This window comes from Heterodontus francisci, chromosome 14 (genome assembly GCF_036365525.1).
Source record: "Heterodontus francisci isolate sHetFra1 chromosome 14, sHetFra1.hap1, whole genome shotgun sequence".
NCBI classification, from domain to species: domain Eukaryota; kingdom Metazoa; phylum Chordata; class Chondrichthyes; order Heterodontiformes; family Heterodontidae; genus Heterodontus; species Heterodontus francisci.
The window spans coordinates 29,171,114-29,193,795 of record NC_090384.1 but is presented as its reverse complement, the minus strand read 5'-3'; the positions used below and the strand labels follow the sequence as shown (position 1 = coordinate 29,193,795).

General features: G+C 40.5%; 1 protein-coding gene across 4 annotated transcripts in view; it reads left to right on the top strand.

The window, feature by feature from the left end:
• The window catches only part of prdm11 (PR domain containing 11), a 186,648-nt gene that overhangs the window by 108,368 nt on the left and 55,598 nt on the right, over positions 1 to 22,682 (top strand). Inside the window, exon 8 of one of the 4 annotated variants that reach the window (XM_068045939.1) lies at positions 15,630 to 16,720. The exons of the other annotated variants lie outside the window; for them this stretch is intronic. Coding sequence (XP_067902040.1) covers positions 15,630 to 16,720 — 1,091 coding nt within the window. The remainder of the gene's footprint in view (positions 1 to 15,629; positions 16,721 to 22,682) is intronic. 4 annotated transcript variants of the gene reach the window in all.

Sequence of the window (22,682 nt, the reverse complement as noted above, 5' to 3'; positions counted from 1 at the left end):
TTGTTGGCCTGCATAGGCTGTATTTTAAATCACTGTTTCCTTCACAGATCATGTTGTGGATAAAGATTTGATTTTAGGGTTGTGTATGATAGCTGACATTCTCCAGGCCAGGTTAGAAGACACCTTTTAATAAAATAATCTGTGAGCAGAACTAAGCCTTTTTGGCTGGTGTTCCGCATGATATGGTTTGTGTGCTCAGTAGAAAGAAAACAAAAGCAAATACCGTAGTTGACTTTGGCATACCAGTGCAGTGTTTAACAGTTGTATTCCCTGCACTGTACAACTGCAAGTTCACTAACTTAATAAAAAGCAAGTGTTTCTGCCAGTTTCTCAATCAGAGTCTAGCTCTTTTCTGCCATTAGAGTTGAACCAATACTACTTTTGCATTTTTTAAATAGGTCTTGATTTTGTATTCTTCCAAGTTAATTTTTCAGTTGTTAGAAATAGTAGCTGGAGGAAATGACTCAAACAACTCTCACTGTCAATGTGAGAGCAAGGGTTAGGAGTGAGTGAGTGAGGGAAGATGAGTGTCAACAACAGTCAGGCAAAGATATGGTAGGAAAATGAGAGAAAGAAGTAGGATTGGAGGTGATAGAAGAAATGAACCTTGGTTACACTCAAAACTGCCAAGAAGTTTTCCTCTTCCCAAGCACATTAGTGAGTAGTCTAACCCCTGTTCAGTTTACTTTTATCCTTTACTATCACTTGTAATCAAGACTACTGAATAAGGGGGAATGGAACAAAATTTTAACTTTGCAAATTTGAAGCTTTGTTATCTTCTTTGTGTTTGGAGGAAGGGCAATTTTTTGTTCTTTTTATTCCTTATGTGTTGAACTTGGGGCCTGTTGGTAATGCTGCAGAGCTACGTTTCCCTTCAATGTCCAGCCACACTTCAGTCTATTCTTGTTCCTACTCTAGAGAATTCCTTCCCTGCTTACCTCTAGCTCATCTTAATGACTCCCTTGTTCTCTATCCAAATACATTCACGAGGATTAAGTTATGAATAAGGCAGCACAAATACATTCTGCTGGATTTTAAAGAACAGAAATGCAGGTTTGCTGACTTGTCTATTTTTACTTGTGAGTTGATAACCAATTTTGTATGATATATACTTAAGAAATTCAGAGTCAGGCATGTAGATGGTCAGGCCTAAAACTGACAAAACTGTTAAATTTAGAACATTCACTTTGCAGCTTTCAAAATAAGCATGTTACATCTCATTCGGTGTGAATTCCTCAATTCTTTTTGTACATTTTTAATGCAGAATGCTGTTTCATGTTTTTTTTGAAAGAAGAGGGTGACTTATATTTGATGTATGCTGTACTCTCAGTCCCTCATGAAAACTGTAGCTGATCTCAGCTATAGGCATTATAAAAAGAAGTATGTTTTGGTTTTATTTAAAGAAGTTTCTCACGTTATTGAAGTTGGTTTTGAAATTTTTGAGTTCGTTGGGGAACTTAGTGTTTTAATCAAACTATCCAAACCATGAATAACCAATATGTGTTAGTTTTGACAGTTGTGAGAACCAAAATCTAGCTGTGTAATATGAACATATTTAAAAAATTGATCCTATGTGAAGTGTATCAGAAATATGGATTGTATCTGATATCAACCAGAGTGGCATGCGTCACGGTAGATGTGACTGTTACTTATGAATTATCTGTTGCAAGTATGTTCTATGTATAACACTTATGGAATGTTTTCAACTGGAAAACAATTTTGATAATGAGTTTTATATTTGTTTACTATCTCAGAAATGATGACTTTTACATAGGCAAAATATTTGGTGTTTCAAGGACCAATATGTTCTTTGAGAATGAAGGATGGGTTAAAACAGTTAATTTTTGTGTTTGCTATTTAATTACATAATCTGGCAGCTGATAGCCTGTCTTTTAGATTAAAATCATTCACGTAGACAAGTGAAGTTTGGCTTCTGACTGGATGATTTATTTTTACATCACTCAAATATACATTTTTAGAACCATGGCCCAGTAATTTCAGGGTGTAAAGCTGCTTTTTGTCAGCAGGTGGGGCTGTTGCACGTCATGAATATTTCAGGCCGGTGGGTTTGTTCGGGGTGATGATTAATGGCCCATGCTTGGCGTACAGAGGGTGACATTTACTGTGCTGGTTAATAGTCTAAGATGTTATCTGCTGGCTGGACCTCAGACTTCACTTAGTTGCGGGGATGTGCCTCAGCTACTTATAAAAGTTCATTTTTAAAAGACTGCTTTTAATGACTGAGTTGTTCTCCTTTCTGTTACCTCTGCGTTCATGAATTTCCAGCCAGGAGAGCAAAGAAGGAAGCATAATTCTGAAGCTCATGTTGTTTGTGGGATAAGTTATTAAGAGGTATATATCCTGTTCAGATCATTGAGCTTTTCTCTGTAGGAATATTTAGTCAGTGATTTTTCTGATAATGGAAATTATTTAGCTTGCTACCTTGTGGATTTTCTATTTTGCAGAGATATACATGAGGTACTGAAACAATCTATTTTTTCCTGGAAAAAAATTTAAATTTAATTTTGACGATCAAGTTTAACCTGTTTTAGTGTCACTACATAAACTATTATAGTCAAATATTTAAAATTTTATTACAGTTTAGTATGTGCCACACCATCAGTTAACCTGTCTAGTTGCCTTACCTGAAGACTATATTATGAATTATTTTTAAAGAAAGGGAAATCTGTAGCTCACATTCACCAGCTGATGGGTGTTCAGGCTGTTCCCAGGCTTCTACCTCTATTATTCGTTCCTAGACAGGTGGAGAGAAAGGAGAGGGAGAGGAAGGGAGTTCTGAAGAAGGTGAATTCAGATCTAAGTGTAGGGGGATAGCAATGTAACAGGCAGCCATGCGGAGGAGAAATGCAGCAAATGGTAGGGGATTCTCTGGATGGAAAATGTAGTCGGGAGTTACTGTAACAGGGGAAATAAAGAGGGCAGAATAGCCTGTGAGGGCTAATTGCAGCCAGTGGAACATTGTATTTGGAAAAGGGATAACCAATGGATGGGTTGAAGTGGGAAATGGACAGTGTGGGAAGGGGGTTGGTGAAAATATTGACCTAGAGGTAGGGGAATGAAATCTTGCTCAGAGGGAAGAGAGGTGGCAAATATATTTGCTTAGTGCAGTGAGGGAACTATTTTTCACCTTCTGTATTCTTTCATTGGATCTCTGTTTCTGGCTCAGTGGAAGCAGATGTTTGGCCAAAAATGTTCTCATTGTGCAGGGGTGTGGGGTGGGTGGGTAGGGTGAGGCAAGTTCTTACAGGGACTCAGATTTGCTTCTCACATAAACAGTTTATGGCTTCCCTATCCTCAAATTCCTTTTTTAACCTAATAGGTTAATGGGTTACATTCATGTGCCATCGACGCATGACATCATACTTGGGTCCTTTATAACCAATTAGTCTATTAATGCCAGCTATGGGCAGTGAAGAGATTTTATGCAGTGCATATTGGTGCTTCTTGGTCCATATCTAATACAGAAGTTCTCACTTATAAGTAATGCATTGTGTCCATTTATTTATTTTTTAACTTTTAATATTTTCTGATCTTCAATTTTGCTTCTCTTTTAATTCAATTCTGATCAGAAGGTGTATATATAGTCTACTCCCAAGCAATTACCAATTCCTCCTGTACTCAATACAACATAAAACACCTACATATTGCCCAGCTATGACTCTCCCTCTCATTTCTCCTTCCCTACTTTCTTTCCGGGAGTTACTCCAGTCTCCAATCATGTTTTAGCGGTGCTGCTCCTTGATTGTTATTTTGTATATTGATCCAACTGAGTTTGAATAGAATAGTTGAGCATGTGGCATAGTAGGCTAGTACAATATCAGTTCTGTTTTGTGAACTATATGTAAAGCCAGCCCAGATTGCTGGAAGAAAATCTTCTGTCTCCTGGTAAATAAGCTCAGCAAGTCTTGATTTACTTTCTTATAGGAGAGAGTCCATCAAACACAGCTATCCACAGTTGAACACCATTTAATATTAACTTGGTTGGATCATTCAGAGAGAACACAGGAATGACTGATGTTCAAAATAGAAATATAGAAAAGAATGCTGATCTGAAATGGTGGTGGGGAGCAATATTTGACAGAGTACAGAAAGATTTGTTTTGCTTCTGACCAATGAGAGTGTTTAAGGGTGAGATTGGTTCCAGAAAGTGGAAAAAAGGTTCAATTTCTGAACAGGGACATTCTCACTATAATCAACACAAAAATGCACTCACATGTCCTTAAATACAGGAAGGAAACAGCAAAGACAACTATAGAAGAGCAGTAATAAAATTGAAAAATGCTGGAAGTACACAGCAAGTCTGTTATCACCAAAAAAAAAGAAAAAGTTAGTTAAGGTTTTGGGTGTAGACCCACGCCAGAACCTTAAACTGAAAGATATGTGAAACCCTTAATGGAACTGAATAAAATAAAATTGGGGGTGTGGGGTGGGATGGGATGTAAGAGGGAGGAGAGGTATAAGTTGGGCAATTTATTTTTGAAAGCCTGGAAAGTAATTGAAAACTGATGGCTAATCTATGGAGATTATCCTAGTAAGGCAATGCAAAGGAATACAAGGTTTGGAAATAGTAAAGAAACGGAGTGAAAAGATATGAAGGATAATGAAAGAAAAAGAAACAAACTACAAATGCAGGAAATCTGAAATAAAAAATAGAAAATGCTGGAAATGCATAGCAGACTGAACCAGCAAATGGAAGAGAGAAAATGGAACAAGTTTGCAGTTGTTGGCTATCACTAGCTCCACTTGTTATAGTAGCTAGCATACCTAACTGTTGATTTTTGTCTGTTGTTTTTTTCTGTCCACCTTACTGTTTTCTGTAAAGGAACTTGCTTCTGGTTCTGACAGTTTTCTTTACAGTTGCTGAAAGGAAATGCTATTTGTTGCCAGCATTTTCTGCTTTCATTTCATATTTTCACAATTTGCATTTTTAAAATTCAATTGTACAATAGAACAATGCTGTAAAAGAGTAATTGTACAATAATCGTGCTTATACCATTAAGGCCTGTAACGATTTTCAGCGGTTCCATTATTTTTTAACTGTTTTACCATTAAAGAACATCCTCTAATACATACAAAACAAACTTGTATTTATATAGTGGTTTCTCACATCTTTGAGAATTATCTCAAAGCCTTTCACATAGAATGAATTACAATGTGCAGGTGCTGGCAAACCTGGCAGCTATTTGGTTCACAGAAAGATCTCACAGACATCAGTGTGACTGAAAGTCTGCTGCAGCTTCTTTTTAGTTGAAACTAGTTTGTGAAGTTAATGCCTAAATGTGAAGAAGTAAGCTAATTACAAGTTTCTGATGATTTGCTACTATAGCTCAAAAAAGAGAATTGGATTGCAGTGTTCATAAGTTTTATTTACAGCCTGTATCAGGTGTTGATCTTAATATTGAAAGTATGTTGTTAATTAGATGCAGTGGTGAATTGCAAATGGTTGTAATTTCTTATTTAATTGGAAGAACTTTCAAAATCTAATCAAATTACTTTTTAAACATTCATCAATATTTTGTGCATTGGAGTGGTTGGACATAGTTAGTGCCTATCATTTTGGATTAAAATATAGTTTAATATCAGGTGGGTTATTTTGTGGGGCAGTGGGAGAGGATGGAATGCATAGAAGTTACCTAGCAATGAGCAGATAACTTGGAATAAGTATGTGACAGTAGAATGTAACCACTCTCCTATCTGAATGCAATACTATTCCACAGTGGTTTCTTCAGGTTGCCTTATAATTTAGTATTTGTATTGGGGTGGAGAAAGAAAAAGAGAGTGTGGCATATTCTACAATTCTATAAACTGTTGAAATACCATACTGAATTCACTTTTTGCCAAATTAATACTTAGCCATAAGGAAAGGAAATGAATAAGTAATTAAGCAACTTCTTTCAGAGGAATGGAATAACCTAAATCCAAAATAAAGATATTCTGAACTGTGATGGCATGAATTGATTAGATGAGCTAATGGCACAACTGTCAATGCTCTTGTCTTGAAAAGATGAGGGATGTAACAAACTGATATAACCTGGAGGTCGATGTTTGTTGTGGAAGATCGCTGATAGGTTGTTTCACATTGAGTGGATGACATCACTTCTGTAAAGATTTTGACCAAGGTTTTTCTCTGGTTCAGGACATGTTCAATCCTCAACCCATCTGTAGAAACTGCTCTGTATCTGCTTGCATCATATTTTTTTTCCCCTCTGTAGCTCTTTATTTTTTCCTGTGCACAAATTCTGCTATGGAGCACTGTGCTTATGAACTGACAAGATGCACAATGTCCTGATGACCTATTTGTTTAAATCTAATGCTTTGTCTGCTATCATATACTTTGTCAGTGATGCAAAAAAAGCGCCACATAAATATTATGGAACTCTTCTTCCTCCCTACAAGGAATAAAATATACAGACTCAGTAGTACATGTGTTTCTTACATTTTCATTGTAACAACGAAATGTAGAGTGTAACTTGGATGTCTAAACTAAAAGTGAAGGATATCTGCTTTTTCATCTAGCCAAAGATATGTAAACATATGGCGCTCCAGAACAATACATGTGGCCATCAACAACTTTTGTGAATTTACATATCTAATTTGATCAATTCTAAGTTAAATCTCCAAAATGAATAAAATGGCATGCTGTAAGGAAAGAAGATGTTGCTTGTCTCACCCCTTCATGCTATTTTATGATGGGACTAATAAATGTCTCATTGATTCATTGTTTCCTAATTATTACTAGCTAATAAATCTTTTGGTAAATGAACAACATATTTTTTCTGGCTTCTGTGGATGTTAAATCAATGAAGTATTAACTTGATTGATACAGGCACTTCTTTGGAGGAGTTATTTTTGCTTTGAAGCTGGTGAACCACAAAACGAGGAATAATCTGATAATCTGGCTTATTTAAGGATCCCTTTTCTAATGTGATCTTTTGGATTTATTAATGCATTTGCGCAATGCTGCTGTTAAGTTTTGCTCCCACCAAAAAAAGAAAATAAAAATCTGCAAGTGCTGTCATACACCAGAGGAATGAAGACTGTGACAGCTGTATTTCAGTTTCTGAGGTCCTGCCAAAAATGATGGAGTGATACTGACAACTGATGAAGGTAAGACATTTAAATTTGTGTTTGATTATTCTTAGTTGTTTAAATATTGTGTTGATTTTGAGAAAAGACACTGAAAATAATAAATTTTACATAATTCCAATCGAAGATTTCTAATTGACAAGTATTCTGTGGACTCCACAACACACAGTTACACAGAGGATACAGTGGGACACTAATGGCACATATGGTTTATTATATCTGTGGGATAGATTTCAGAATTGTATAAAATAAAGCCATATCCTGGATTGTGAAGGATGTATATCATGAATGGGATAATAGTCCAAAACCTGCAATTCCTCATTGTCTTTTCACGTAGAAATCAACTTACTGATTTTTGCACAATATGGTAGTAAATGCCATGTATACAGATTCTACACACCTTTTAAAAAAAATGTTTTCTGCATTAAAATAGCAACTTTCATTATGTTGTGAATTGAACTAAACTCTTTAAAGAATATAGGAATGTAAAAGACTAGAAAGGACAATTGCAATTCATCTGGCTGATATCAAGATTCAAAAAATGCCTCACTATATTCATGTCCTGTAACCCTTGCCACTTTTTATGCCATAAAACTACCCAACTGCCTCTTGAATTTTCCAGCAGTACCTGCTTTCAGTGCCCCTGACCAGTGTGTTCTGCATATTCATCACCCTCTGTGTGAAGTAAATTCTAAATTGTTCATCTTCTGTCTTCTGAGCTTGATTTTTTTTTTTACCCCTGATTAGTTCGTGGTTATGTAAAACAATTAATTAGGGTTTCATTAATCCAAGCCCCTTAGATCCTCAACAATGTTAATAAGGTCTCCCTGATCTCTCTTTTCTCTGGTAACATTTGCAGTTTCTTGAGTCTCTGCTTGTAGCTCTGTTGCTTAATTTCCCAATATCCTTTTACGTGATCTCCTCTGTATCCTCTCCAAAGCTAGGATAACCAAATTGTACACAGTAAATCGAGCTGGTGAACTCTATGTGGGCTCGTTGTTATCATCTTTAAGTGATTATATTTGTATTCTTGCAGTTGAAGCTCGTTACATGAGGCTTCACCTTTAAATAAAATTTAGCTATTCTCTCGAACAAAAACTATCTCTATCTATGTCTGGGCTATAGTGCATCACAGAGCATTGAGCTTCCAAAACTTTATGGCATTGATACATTCGTTAGGAAATGGATTTATACCTGCAATTTCCCTGTCTGATGAGTTCACGGTCAAAATTGTCCCTTTGAGAAAAAAAACAGAGTAAAGAACAAGCATTGTCACTTCAAAGAGGGAAAACTAATAGGTCATGCTGAGGAACTTTTTAAGAAACTGTTTATGAATGGTAGTGGTATTACCTTACCAATTTTCTTTCTAGTGCACTTCGCTGGATTATAGAATATATTTTCACTTTGCATTTTGTGACAGTACTAAGTAGTCTTTAGTCAAGCAGAAAACAAATCAGTAGCAGAACTCCTGGAAGGAAAATGAAAAGAAACAGTATTTTGCTGGAAGTCCTCATTTGAATACAGATTTAATATCTGATGTAACTTTGGATCCTCTGAACTGTTTATGAGCACAGACTCTATATTCTTTTGGGAAAATTGAGATATAATACTGCCTAGAATTTTAACCAAATAAAATAATTGACTGGCAGCCAAGTGTTACAATGTGGTGGGATACTGGCTCGCGCCTGTGCTTTCCCATGTGATGAATTAATGATTTCAGCCAAGTGGTGAGACCATTTAAATGGGTGAAATCAGTGGGCAATTCAACCAGAACTACTATTATATGCCTCATAGCAGCTTGCATTGATGAAATAGCTCTCCTTCATTTTTGTTGTTGGAACAGTAGAGGGGAGAGCTTAATGTACATTTTGGAGAGTTAAAATTCTTCTAATTGATAAGATTTAGCAGTTATCAGGGTTAGATTTTTGTACTGACTTTTTCTTTACTTCCATGTATAAGAGTACTCTTGTCAGGCGATTGAATTAGTTCCACAAATAAGCTAAGTGCAATCAAGTTGTAAAATATTTTATGAATCACTATGAGGAAATATGTATTTTCTAGAAAGCTAGAAATTAACATGTCATTAATTTCCCCATTCCCCTCTACCCTGCAAATTTCTACTTCCCTTTGGATGCCATTTCTAGAAGAGCTTCAAACTTCTACATAACTGGCAATGGTGCTGCACGACAGAGAGGCCCCAATGAAGATGGACAAGCCAGATGAGCTCAGTGTGATGTTGTATCTTGCGTCCCAGCTAAGAACTGACGGAGCTGAGCAAATAAATGCTAGTAACAAGTGGCACAGGGACTGTAACCTAGAACCACCTTTTTTATTCCAGCATTCAACCACCTCAACTACCTGACCAAACAGAACTTGGACAGGTAGTGTACTCCTGCGGTGATTCAGACAGTGTTTTATGTTACTTCAGTTTTACTTGGTTTAAGGTTCACTCGTCCCTAGTAGATGACAGCATCAAAAAGAGAATAAAACTAGCTGCATTAGATGTATTATTCACTATTGCTTTTGTCTGGTTCCTTGATATAGTGACAATGACATTATTGGACTCTGTTGGTGTTTAAGTAAATAATTTTCACGTATAATCAAAGCAAAGCAGTCACAATGTTGGGGGTTTACTACAGGCCTCCCAACAGCCAGCGGGAGATAGAGAAGCAGATATGTAGACAGATTTTGGAAAGATGTAAAGGTAACAGGGTTGTAGTGGTGGGTGATTTTAACTTCCCCAATATTGACTGGGACTCACTTAGTGCTCGGGGCTTGGATGGGGCAGAATTTGTAAGGAGCATCCAGGAGGGCTTCTTGAAACAATATGTAGATAGTCCAACGAGGGAAGGGGTCATACTGGACCTGGTATTGGGGAATGAGCCCGGCCAGGTGGTCGAAGTTTCTGTAGGGGAGCATTTCGGGAACAGTGACGATAATTCTGTAAGCTTTAAGATACTTGTGGATAAAGATAAGAGTAGCCCTCGGGTGAACATGCTAAATTGGGGGAAGGCTAATTATAACAATGTTAGGCAGGAACTGAAGAATTTAGATTGGGGGCGGCTGTTTGAGTGTAAATCAACATCTGACATGTGGGAGTCTTTCAAACGTCAGTTGATTAGAATCCAGAACCGGCATGTTCCTGTAAGGAAGAAGGATAAGTTTGGCAAGTTTCTGGAACCTTGGATAACGAGGGATATTGTGAGCCTAGTCAAAAAGAAAAAGGAAGCATTCATAAGGGCTAGAAGGCTGGGAACAGACGAAGCCCATGAGAAATATAAAGTAGGAAGGAACTCAAGCAAGGAGTCAGGAGGGCTAAAACGGGTCATGAAAAGTCATTGGCAAACAGGATTAAGGAGAATCCCAAGGCTTTTTAGACGTATATAAAGAGCAAGAGGGTAGCCAGGGAAAGGGTTGGCCCACTCAAGGACAGAGGAGGGAATCTATGCATGGAGCCAGAGGAAATGGGTGAGGTACTAAATGAATACTTTGCATCAGTATTCACCAAAGAGAAGGACTTGGTGGATGATGAGTCTAGGGAAGGGAGTGTAGATAGTCTGGGTCATGTCGATATCAAAAAGGAGGAGGTGTTGGGCGTCTTGAAAAACATTAAGGTAGATACGTCCCCAGTGCCTGATGGGATCTACCCCAGAATACTGAGTGAGGCAAGGGAGGAAATTGCTGGGGCCTTGACAGAAGTCTTTGTATCCTCATTGGCTACAGGTGAGGTCCCAGAGGACTGGAGAATAGCCAATGTTGTTCCTTTGTTTAAGAAGGGTAGCAAGGATAATTCAGGAAATTATAGGCCGGTGAGCCTTACGTCAGTGGTAGGGAAATTATTGGAGAGGATTCTTTGGGACAGGAGTTACGCCCATTTGGAAACAAATGAATTTGTTAGCGAGAGGCAGCATGGTTTTGTGAAGGGGAGGTCGTGTCTCACTAACTTGATCAAATTTTTTGAGGAAGTGACGAAGATGATTGATGAAGGAAGGGCATTGGATGTTGTCTACACGGACTTCAGTAAAGCCTATGACAAGGTCCCTCATGGCAGACTGGTACAAAAGGTGAAGTCACATGGGATCAGACGTGAGCTGGCAAGATGGATAGAGAACTGGCTCAGTCATAGAAGACAGAGGGTAGCAGTGGAAGGGTGCTTTTCTGAATGAAGGGCTGTGACTAGTGGTGTTCCACAGGGATCATTGCTGGGACCTTTGCTGTTTGTAGTATTTATAAATGATTTGGAGGAAAATGTAGCTGGTCTGATTAGTAAGTTTGCGGACGTCACAAAGGTTGGGGGAGTTGCGGATAGTGATGAGGATTGTCAGAGGATACAGCAGGATATAGATCGGTTGGAGACTTGGGCGGAGAAATGGCAGATAGAGTTTAATCCAGACAAACGTGAGGTAATGCATTTTGGAAGGTCTAATACAGGTGGGAAGTATACAGTAAATGGCAGAACCCTCAGGAGTATTGACAGGCAGAGACATCTGGGCGTACAGGCCCACAGATCACTGAAAGTGGCAACGCAGGTGGATAAGGCAGTCAAGAAGGCATATGGCATGCTTGTCTTCATCGGTCAGGGCATAGAGTATAAAAATTGGCAAGTCATGCTGCAGCTGTACAGAACCTTAGTTAGGCCACACTTGGAACATTGCGTGCAATTCTGGTCGCCACACTACCAGAAGGATGTGGAGGCTTTGGAGAGGGTACAGAAGAGGTTTACCAGGATGTTGCCTGGTCTGGAGGGTATTAGCTATGAGGAGAGGTTGGATAAACTCGGATTGTTTTCACTGGAACGACGGAGGTGGAGGGGCGACATGATAGAGGTTTACAAAGTTATGAGTGGCATGGAGAGAGTGGATAGTCAGAAGCTTTTTCCCAGGGTGGAAGAGTCAGTTACTAGGGGACATAGGTATAAGGTGCGAGGGGCAAAGTTTAGAGGGAATGTGCGAGGCAAGTTCTTTACACAGAGGGTGGTGAGTGCCTGGAACTTGTTGCCGGGGGAGGTGGTGGAGGCAGGTACGATAGCGACGTTTAAGAGGCATCTTGACAAATACATGAGTAGGATGAGAATAGAGGGATACGGACCCCAGAAGTGCAGAAGGTTTTAGTTTAGACAGGCATCAAGATCGGCGCAGGCTTGGAGGGCCGAATGGCCTGTTCCTGTGCGGTACTGTTCTTTGTTCTTTGTTTAATAATTTTGTATTTAAAGGGAAATTTCAGGGGAATTGTGCCAAAAGCAGATTGCTAAAGCCTGCTTGCCTTTCTCTGCCGTATAAGAATAAAATAAAAATCTTCCAGTGCTTTAAGTGCAAAATCTGCCTGGCCAGTACCTTGCCCCATTACTGGAAGAGGTAATTTATGAACAGTTACATAGTGATCTCAGGTAATCTCGGAAGGATTTGCTTTTTTATCCGTAAAAAAATGCTTTGCAGAACCTTCTTTCCCATGCACACCACAAAAATAGCAAACTAGCATATTCGTATAATCAACCTGCCAAGCATGGTGGGATGTTTTTACTTTACAACATTTGCATCTCACTTTTAAATTTTTTTTTACCATAGAGCCACTAACAGGAGTTGCATTGTTCAATGACTGTTAATCAATTATAGAAGCTGTTATTTTAATATTGCTAGAGTTTCAGATTATAACTCTGAAATATCAGAGTTTGATGCTATTTGAATATTGAAATGAATTTCTGTCTTTAAAATGTATAAACCTACTGCTAAGCTTATAATTTCGTGCTGATAGTATGCATTTCCTGATGCTCCATTACGAGGTAATATCATCAAGAAGTCCCTGTAAAATCTCATCGTAGTGGCAGGAAGGTTTGGAGTGTGTTAAATAGTGATCACATATTTGTAACAGTGTTTTGATGTTTTCTAAAAATCAATTCATCAAATCCCACCTGTATTAATTAGGTATTCGTGCTCTTATTAATGATTGCTACAAATTTTCAGGTGGATGAATCACCGGTCATAAGCCCATGCAGATCCTGCTGCACAGCATGCAATTGTTGTGGGTTAAGAAAAATGTGAGACAGTTTTTAATGCTAGTCTAAACAATGTTCAAACAAAACTTATAGGAACAATTCTTTCATATTTTGTTCACCCGCCACATTCAATAAATAGGTGATTCTCCTAAAAGAGGAAATTGGTACCCTGTAAGATGGTAGCTGTGTGTGCATCATGATCGTCCGTATCCCATGCTGTGAAGAAAACCTTGTTCTGGATGTTGCATCTTGATGCATCTTGATTCATCTTGTCCTGTCATTATTTGTAGTTGCACATTTCCTCCTGTCATTAATAGTTTCACACCAGGCTAAAGTTCTTCTCATAGCTTAATTAGATACTTTCTTCTGAGGCATTTTATAAGTTCTTACTTCGTAGCTTATTGATATTTAGTGGTCCTTTTAAACAAGCTCTTGTACATTTTAGTACTGTAGCTTCTTTGCTATTATTGTGATCTCGGTTTTGATGTCAGTTTGTTTCAGTCTTCAGTCAAGGGGTATTTTGATCGCAATGTAATTAATTGAAGTGTCCTTTGTTTCCATGGGATCCACATCAATCAGTGCTACCAGGGTCCCTTTCAAGCCAGGAGGTTACCTGAACACTTAGTTTAAGAGGCTTATGCAGGACATTAGCAAAGTGTAAGAAAAAAGCTCCCTCCATGGGGTTTCACTGTCACACACTCGGGAAGGCTCTGGGGCAAAAAATCAATTCACAGCCATCAATTTTTCCATTGTAAAATTAGCAAAAAATCTCCACATTTCGTGGTAAATGGAAGGCAGTTGGCAGCTTGAAAGTGCAATTGTACATGACCTGCGGGAGAGTTTTCCCAGGGTTGGTGCAGAAGAAAACGTCCCAAGGTGCTTCACAGGAGCATTTAAAACAAAATATGACATCGAACCACATAAGGAGATACTAAGTCAGATTGCCAAAAGCTTGCCAAAGAGGTAATTTTAAGGAGAATCTTAAAGGAGGAAAGAGAGGCAGAGAGGTTTAGGAAGGGAATTTTATAGCTTAGCTGAAGACACGGCCACCAATGGTGGCACGATTAAAATCTGATTTGCTCGAGAGGCCTGAATTAGATGAGCGCAGATATCTTGGAGGGTTGTGGGGTTGGAGGAGATTACAAAGATAGGGAGGGGCAAGGCCATGGAGGGATTTGTAAACAAGAATAAGAATTTTAAAATCGAGGCATTGCTTCGCTGGGATACAGGATAACATTTTTGCATCAAAATTCTTGGACAATGTAGAGAGAGTAAAATCATAGTGCAAGTACTCTCATTAAACCTGACCTGAGCAGCAGCAGGCTTCATTGAATTGCAGTCCCTTCAGGGCTTCCTTTACTTAGATGATTTATTCAAGTTCTCAGTCTGAGCAGATTGAGTTTCAGAGGAAAACTGATATTCTTCATTGGTTGTGAGAAAGCCCCATTAGAGGATTTCTCATTATTAGATGCTGATTCCATATATTTCTGGTCAAGTATGGATTGCTTACAACCATGTATCTTGAATGCTTTGTCCTCTTTCTAGGATTCAAGCACATTATGATTTCTGGATTATAGATCTGGTAGTGGTATTGTGAATTACTGAGTCCATTTCTATTGCACCTTCTTTCAAACAAAGTAAAATCAGCCGATCATGACCCATCCAGTAATGTTAAGTGTAATAACAGCAAGAATGTCTGATCTCATTGCCAAGTCCTGGTGATTCATTTCTACTACAAATTTTAAACAAACCTCCATTGACCAGAACATGCGACTTCTTGCTGATGGCGTGACCTGCTGGTACTATACACCTAAATATGGAAATAACTATTTTGGTTTTGAAAATAAGATTGTAAAATTATTTCATTGGTTGACATTGCTATAGATGTCTCATTTTCCTGTATTTAAATGAAAAAAAGATAGTTGCACTTTTTATGCCCAGGAGTATTACAGGGCATGTTTAGAGGGTTACTCCATTTGATAAGATGATTACTGCATTGTGGATCTTTTTTATTTGTAAAGGGAAAAACCTGATAGAATTGCTTAGTACTGTCAATAGATTCAAAGTAGAAACATGGTTTTGGACTGGGCTACTCCCATATGATTAGAAAGAATTGTGCACAAGAAAGATGTCCTGGAGATGAACATTGAATAAAGATGTTTTGCCAAGATTAAGAGTTTGATGTGTGTTTCAGGGGAGGGAGGAAGCTGTAGTTGTTCCCCCCCCCCAACCCCCCCCCCCCCCCCAAAAAAAGCAAGTGCACACTTTCTTACGTTACATTTTCTTTTTTCCTCTTTTCAAGAAGTATTTTTTGCTCTTAAATACAGCCTATGTGTTCCAACAAAAGAGATACTGTCTACTCTGCACAATAAATTGCTGAACTCTTTGTGCAAACAATAAGTAACATTTGCAAAAGTTAGCAGTCCACATTTCAAAGTCTTGTTTCTCACTCTATCACAACAGTTTTTAATCAGTGGTTCACTTACAGGCACTGATTTTGATGCAATTAACTTGTGTTTTATTTTTTAAGTTCCTTCTGTGGCTACATTTGCCTTTCTGGAAAATCTTGTCCAGTACTACAGACTCCATCTATTGCAATCAGAAGTTGGAGAAGAAGGAGGCACCCTAATACCTGTTCCAACAGACCATCAACATCAACCTTTAAAGGATCAGGGTCAACACCATTATTCTCAACATCATTCTCATCACCCATCAACGCAGGTACACCTTCAGCAACAGTATCAAACTCAACAGCCAGAAGAACAACCAGTGGATCAGCAGAGTCCAGAACCTCAACAGACACAACAGAAGTGTTCAGAACAAGAGCTTAAGATTGAACAATGTGATGAAATTCCAGAGCAGCATCGTAGCCAACAATGTTACCCAGAGCAACCAAAACACCAGTATCAGCAAAGAAACCTCAAAGAACAGCTCTGTGAGGCACCACAAAATAACGAGTGTCAACATCAGCTGGTGCTGGAGCATCATCCATTGAATCCAAACCAGTTGCCACAACTCCAGCAACAGTCACCACATCAGTTAACTCTGCTCCAGCAACAGTCACAACATCAATTGCCACAACTCCAGCAACAGTCATCACATCAGTTGCCACAACTCCAGCAGAATTCACCACATCAGTTGCCACAACTCCAGCAGAATTCACCACATCAGTTGCCACAACTCCAGCAACAGTCGCCACAGCAATTGCCACAAGTCCAGCAACAGTCATCACATCAGTTGCCACAGCTCCAGCAACAGTCATCACATCAGTTGCCACAGCTCCAGCAACAGTCATCACATCAGTTGCCACAACTCCAGCAACCATCACCACATCAGTTACCACAGATGCAGCAGTCATCCCCACACCAACTGCCACAACCCCAGCAGCAACTACCTGACCAGAAGACATTTTTATGGCAGCAAGAAGACCTGCAGTCATTGCCACCAGCACCACAACGTCCACAACATACACTTCATCATCAGCTTCCACAGTACCAATGCCCTTCGCTACAGGAGCCACCACGCCTGCAACATAGGTTACAGCCTTCACCTTTCAAAGATATATGTCGTAATCTGAAAGCAGTAGCTGCTCGTAAACGTATGCGACAGAGCCAACCATCGGTAAGAATCATCTCTTTATATAAAATTAATCTTTATATTGATTGGTTGTTTTCACTTGAATGTAGATTAATCAGATGAAAATCAATGTCTGCCATTTCATCAATGGCTCCAAAGTAAAATACATTTAGGAGGCATAAATATGATTTCCATGGATATGAATCCATAGAATAAAACTATTGTACAGTCTCAGAGAAGCTACATGAATAGAGGGTATGAGAAATTGATTAGTTGGTGTGTGTGAGAGAGTAAGTAAGAGATGTCAAAGCCTTGGAGAAGGTGCAGAGGTCATTTACTAGAATGGTACCAGAGATGACGGACTTCAGTTACGGAGACTGGAGATGCTATGTGTAAGATCTCACACTCTAGATTTGCTGTTGTAAATCTCTGGAAGAAACACTACCCTCTGGATTGCTGCTGTAAACTGAAGTTTTATTTTTGAATCCGTCTAGTGGCACACTGCGCATGCTGCACCAAGCATGTATGGTGGCCTCAAATGAACAATACACTACATATCAAATGAGCAATAAATGTATACACTACATCCCTCCCCTTCTTGGTAATTGAGAATTTCAATGGCTTGCTTACATTGTTCTCTTTGGATATTACTGCAGTTTGTAACATAATCGCTTAAGTATGGCGGACGTTGCCACGCATGAGTAGGATATCAACGTGTGACATCAGGTGTTACTTCATTTAACTCATGCTTCCTCTGAAGTGTTGATGTCGGGATTGGACAGAATGCTTGTGGCTGGTGTTTGTAAATCTTTGAAGAAAGACAAAATGTTAGTACAGATAGGGTGTGAATGACCGTAAAGCACAGAGCACTCCAAGCACCAACATAAAAAAACACATTAAAAAAAACAAAACAGTGGGTAAGCAAACTGAAAAACCTAAAATAAAATAACCAAATAAAAAAGGAAAACAAGAAAAAGAAAAAATAACTAAGCATAAAAAGGGGGACCGGTCATGCTCTGAAATTATTGAACTCAATGTTCAGCCCGGCAGGCTGTAGTGTGCCTAATCGGTAAATGAGATGCTGTTCCTCGAGCTTGCGTTGATGTTCATTGGAACACTGCAGCAATCCCAGGACAGAGATGTGAGCTTGAGAGCAGGGGGGAGTGTTGAAGTGGCCAGCAACCGGAAGCTCGGGGTCATGCTTACAGACTGAGCGGAGGTGTTCTGCAAAGCGGTCATCCAATCTGCATTTGGTCTCACCAATGTAGAGGAGACCACATTGTGAGCAGCAAATACAGTATACTAAATTGAAAGAATTACAAGTAAATCACTGCTTCACCTGAAAGGAGTGTTTGGGGCCTGGGATAGTGAGGAGAGAGGAGGTAAATGGACAGGTATTACACCTCCTGCGATTGCAGGGGAAGGTGCCTTGGGAAGGGGACGAGGTGGTGGGGGTAATGGAGGAATGGACCAGGGTGTCACGGAGGGAACGATCCCTTCGGAAAGCTGACAGGGGAAGGGAGGGGAAAATGAGTTTGGTAGTGGCATCACGCTGAATGTGGCAGAGGATGATCCTTTTGATTTGGAGGCTGGTGGGGTGGAAAGTGAGGACAAGGGGAACCCTGTCGTGGTTCTGGGAGGGAGGGGAAGGAGTGAGGGTAGAGGTGCAGGAAATGGGCCGGACACGGTTGAGGGCCCTGTCAACCACAGTGGGGGGGAATCCTCGGTTGAGGAAAAAATATCAGAAGCACTGTCGTGGAAGGTAGCATCATCAGACCAGATGCTTCGGAGACAGAGAAACTGGGAGAATGGAATGGAGTCCTTACAGGAGGCAGGGTGTGAAGAAGTGTAGTCGAGGTAGCTGTGGGAGTCGGTGGGCTTATAATGAATATTCGTAAACAGCCTATCCCCAGAGATGGAAACAGAGAAGTCGAGGAAGGGAAGGGAAGTGTTGGAGATGGACCATGTGAAGGTGAGAGAAGGGTGGAAATTAGAAGCAAAGTTAATAAAGTATTCTAGTTCCGGGCGGGAGCAGGAAACGGCACCGATACAGTCATCAAGGACTGGAAAAAGAGTTGGGGGAGGGGGCCTGAGTAGGATTGGAACAAGGAATGTTCGACATATCCCACAAAAAGACAGGCATAACTGGGACCCATGCGGGTACCCATAGCAACACCTTTTACTTGGAGGAAGTGAGTGGAGTTGAAGGAGAAGTTGTTCAATGTGAGAACAAGTTCAGCCAGGCGGAGGAGGGTGGTGGTGGATGGGGACTGGTTGGGCCTCTGTTCAACAAAGATGCAGAGAGCCCTCAAACCGTCCTGGTGGGGGATGGAGGTGTAGAGAGATTGGACGTCCATAGTGAAGGGGAGGTGGTTATGGCCAGAAAACTGGAAATTGTCAAAATGATGTAGGGTGTCAGAAGAGTCACGGATGTAGGTGGGAAGAGACTGGACCAGGGGAGAAAAGATAGAGTCAAGATAGGAAGAAGTTCAGTGGGGCAGGAGCAGGCTTGAAACAAAGGGTCTGCCGGGACAGTCCTGTTGGTGGATTTTGGGAAGGAGGTAGAAGCAGGCTCTCCGGGGTTGCGGGACTATGAGGTTGGAAGCTGCAGAGGGAAGATCTCCAGAGGAGACGAGATCAGTGATAGTTCTGTGGACAGTAGCTTGTATGCTTGGTGGTGAGGTCATGGTCCGGGGGAGGTAGGAAGAAGTGTCTGAGAGTTGGCGCTGAGCCTCTGCAAGGTAAAGGTCGGTACGCCAGACAACAACAGCACCACCCTTATCTGCAGGTTTGATTGACAATGACCTGGTTTCCTTCTGTGTTGTATGATTCTATGATTTAAATTTATTTATTCATTCAAGGATGTCTGGCAAGTCCAGCATTTATTGCATATCCCTAATTTCCCTTAAGAAGGTCGTGTTGAGTTGCCTTCCTGAACCACTGTAATCCATGTGATGAAGCTCCTCCCACTGTGGTGTTAGGGAGTTTTAGGATTTGACCCAACGAAGCTGAAGGATTGGCGATATATTTCCAAGTGTGAATTGGAGGGGAACTTGCAGGTTCTGGTAGTCCCATGCACCTGCTGTTCTTATCCTAAGTGGTAGAGATCACGGGTTTGGGAGGTGCTGTCGAAGAAGCCTTAGCGAGTTGCTATAGTGCATGTTGTAGATGGTACACGCTGTAGCCACAGTATGCCAGTCGTGGAGGGAGTGAATGTTTAAGGTGGTGGATGGGGTGCCAATCAAGTGGGCTGCTTTGTCCTGGATGGCAAGAGCTTCTTAAGTGTTCAAACTCTTGACTTTTTCCTTGTAGATGACTGAAAGGTTTTGGGGAGTCCCGCGTAGAGGGAATGATGTCTCCCAGGATGTTGATGGTGGGGGATTTGGCGATGCCATTGAATGTCAAGGGGAGGTGATTAGATTCTCTCCTGATGGAGCTGGTCATTTCCTGTATGGTGAGAATGTTACTTGCCACTTATCAGTTCAAGGCTGAACGTTGTGTGGATCTTTCTGCATGCAGCGATGGACTGCTTCATTATCTGCAGACTTGTGAATGGAACTGAACATTGTGCAATCATCAGTGAACATCCCCACTTTGACCTTATGATGAAGGCAAGGGCATTGATGAAACAGCTGAAGATGGTTGGGCCTAGGACACTACCCTGAGGAACTTGTGCAGCGATGTCCCAGGTCTGAGATGATTGGTCTCCATCAACCACAATCATTTTCTTTTGTGTTAGGTATGACACCAACCACTGGAGAGTTTTCCCTCTGATTCCCATTGACTTCAATTTTGCTAGGGCTCTTTGATGCCACGCTTGATCAAGGGCAGTTACTCTCAAATTATTTTTGGATAAAAGAGCTGAATTCCATGTTTGGCCTAAGGCTGTAATGGGATCTGGAGCTGAATGATCCTGATGGAACCCAAACTGAGCATTGGTGAGTAGGTTATTGGTGAGTAAATGATGCTTAATAGCACCGTCAATGATGCTTTCCATCACTTTGCTGATGATTGAGAGTCGGCTGATAGGGCTGTAATTGGCCAGATTGGATTTATCCTGATTTTTGCGGACAGGATATACCTGGGCATTTTTCCACTTCGTCAGCTGGATGCCAGTGTTGTAGCTGTACTGGAACAGCTTTGCTAGAGGTGCGGCTAGTTTTGGCATGCAAGTCATCAGCACTACAGCCGGGATGTTGTTGGGCCCATCGCCTTGGCCATATCCAGTGCGCTTATCTGTTGTTCAATATCACATGGATTGAATTGAATGGAAGACTGGCTTCTGTGATGGAGGCGACTTCAGAAGGAGTCTAAGATGGATCATCCATGTAGTACTTCTGGCTGAAGATAGTTGCAAATGTTCTATGCTATCTTTTGCACCCCCTTCTGGGCTCCACCAACAGGTTGAAGCATAAGAGATGAGACACAAGGTACAGCGAGAATGAGGAGAGACAAACAGGATTAGAGTAAAGAGTTCAGAAATATGAGGGATTAGACGGGAGGGGGGGAGGTGGGTGGGTGGCATGGGGTTGGGGAATGTAAGGCAGACTAAGATGGGTTCATGCACCTTAAATACCCAGATGCCCAGAGCATGATAAATAAGGTTGGCGAGCTGCAGACACAAAGAGCAACAAGAGATTATGATGTAGTGGCAATAATGGAGACTTGGCTCAAACGAGAAATTAATAAACCTGGCTACAACATATTCAGGAAAGATAGGGCAGGATAAAACTTAGGCCGGTGGGCTGGCAATATTAATCAAATATACTGTTAGAACACTAGAAAGGGATGATGTGCTTGAGGGTTAAAAGACAGAAACCATTTGGTTAGAATTAAGGAATAGCAGAGGACCTATTATGCTTCTGACCACCAAATAGTGGGAAGGAGATTGAGGAGCAGATTTCCACACAAATTGCAGAAAGCTGCAAGAACTTTACAGTAGTGATAAGGGGGAACTTCATTTATCTAAGTAAAGACTTTAAAAATAACAGTGTATAGGGCAAAGAGGTGGAAAAATTCCTGGAATGTGTAGAAGAGAACTTTCTTGATCGGTGTGTTTACAACCCAAAGAGGAAGGAAGCAGTGCTGGATCTCGTTTTTGGGGATGAAGTGGTGCAGTTGGAGCATATTTCGGTGGGAGAGTACTTGGGAAAAGTGATCACAGTACCATTAGGTTTAAAGTAGTTATGGAAAAGGACAAGGAAAAATCAATTGTGAAAATATCCAAGTGAGGAGGGCTAATTTCATTGAACTGAAAAGGGATCTGGCCTAGATGGATTGGAATGAAAGATTGCAAGTAAAACAGTAGCTAAGCAGTGAGAAGCCTTCAAAAAGAAGATAGTTTGGGTACACATCCCATGAGGGGGGAAAAGATGGGCATCCAAAGCCACAGCTGCCTGGATAACCAAAAATTTAAGACCAAAATGAAACATAAAAAGGAGGCTTTTGATAAATGTCAGTTTCATAACATAGTAGAGAACAAGCTGAATACACAAAGTACAGATGAGAACTGAAAAAGGAAATAAGAGGAGCAAACTGAGAGGCTGAGAATAGATTAGTGGTAACAAAAGAGAACCCAAAAGTCTTGAATAAATATATAATTGTAAAAGGATAGTCATAAGATGGGTGGGGTCGATTAGGGACTGAAAAGGGGATCTTCTTGTGGAGGCAGAAGATACGGCTGAGGACAAAATGCAACTATCCATGACAGTATTGGTAGGAGTGACCACTGCACCGTCCTTGTGGAGGCTAAGTTCCATCTTCACACTGAGGATACCATCCATCGTGGTGTGTGGCACGACCACCGTGCTAAATGGGATAGATTCAGAACAGATCTAGCAGCTCAGAACTGGGCATCATGAGGTGCTGTGGGCTATCAGCAGCAGTAGAATTGTATTCAACCACAATCTGTAACCTCATGGCCAGCTATAACCCTCATTCTACCCTTACCATCAAGCCAGGGGATCAATCCTAGTTCAATGAGGAGTGCAGGAGGGTATGCCAGGAA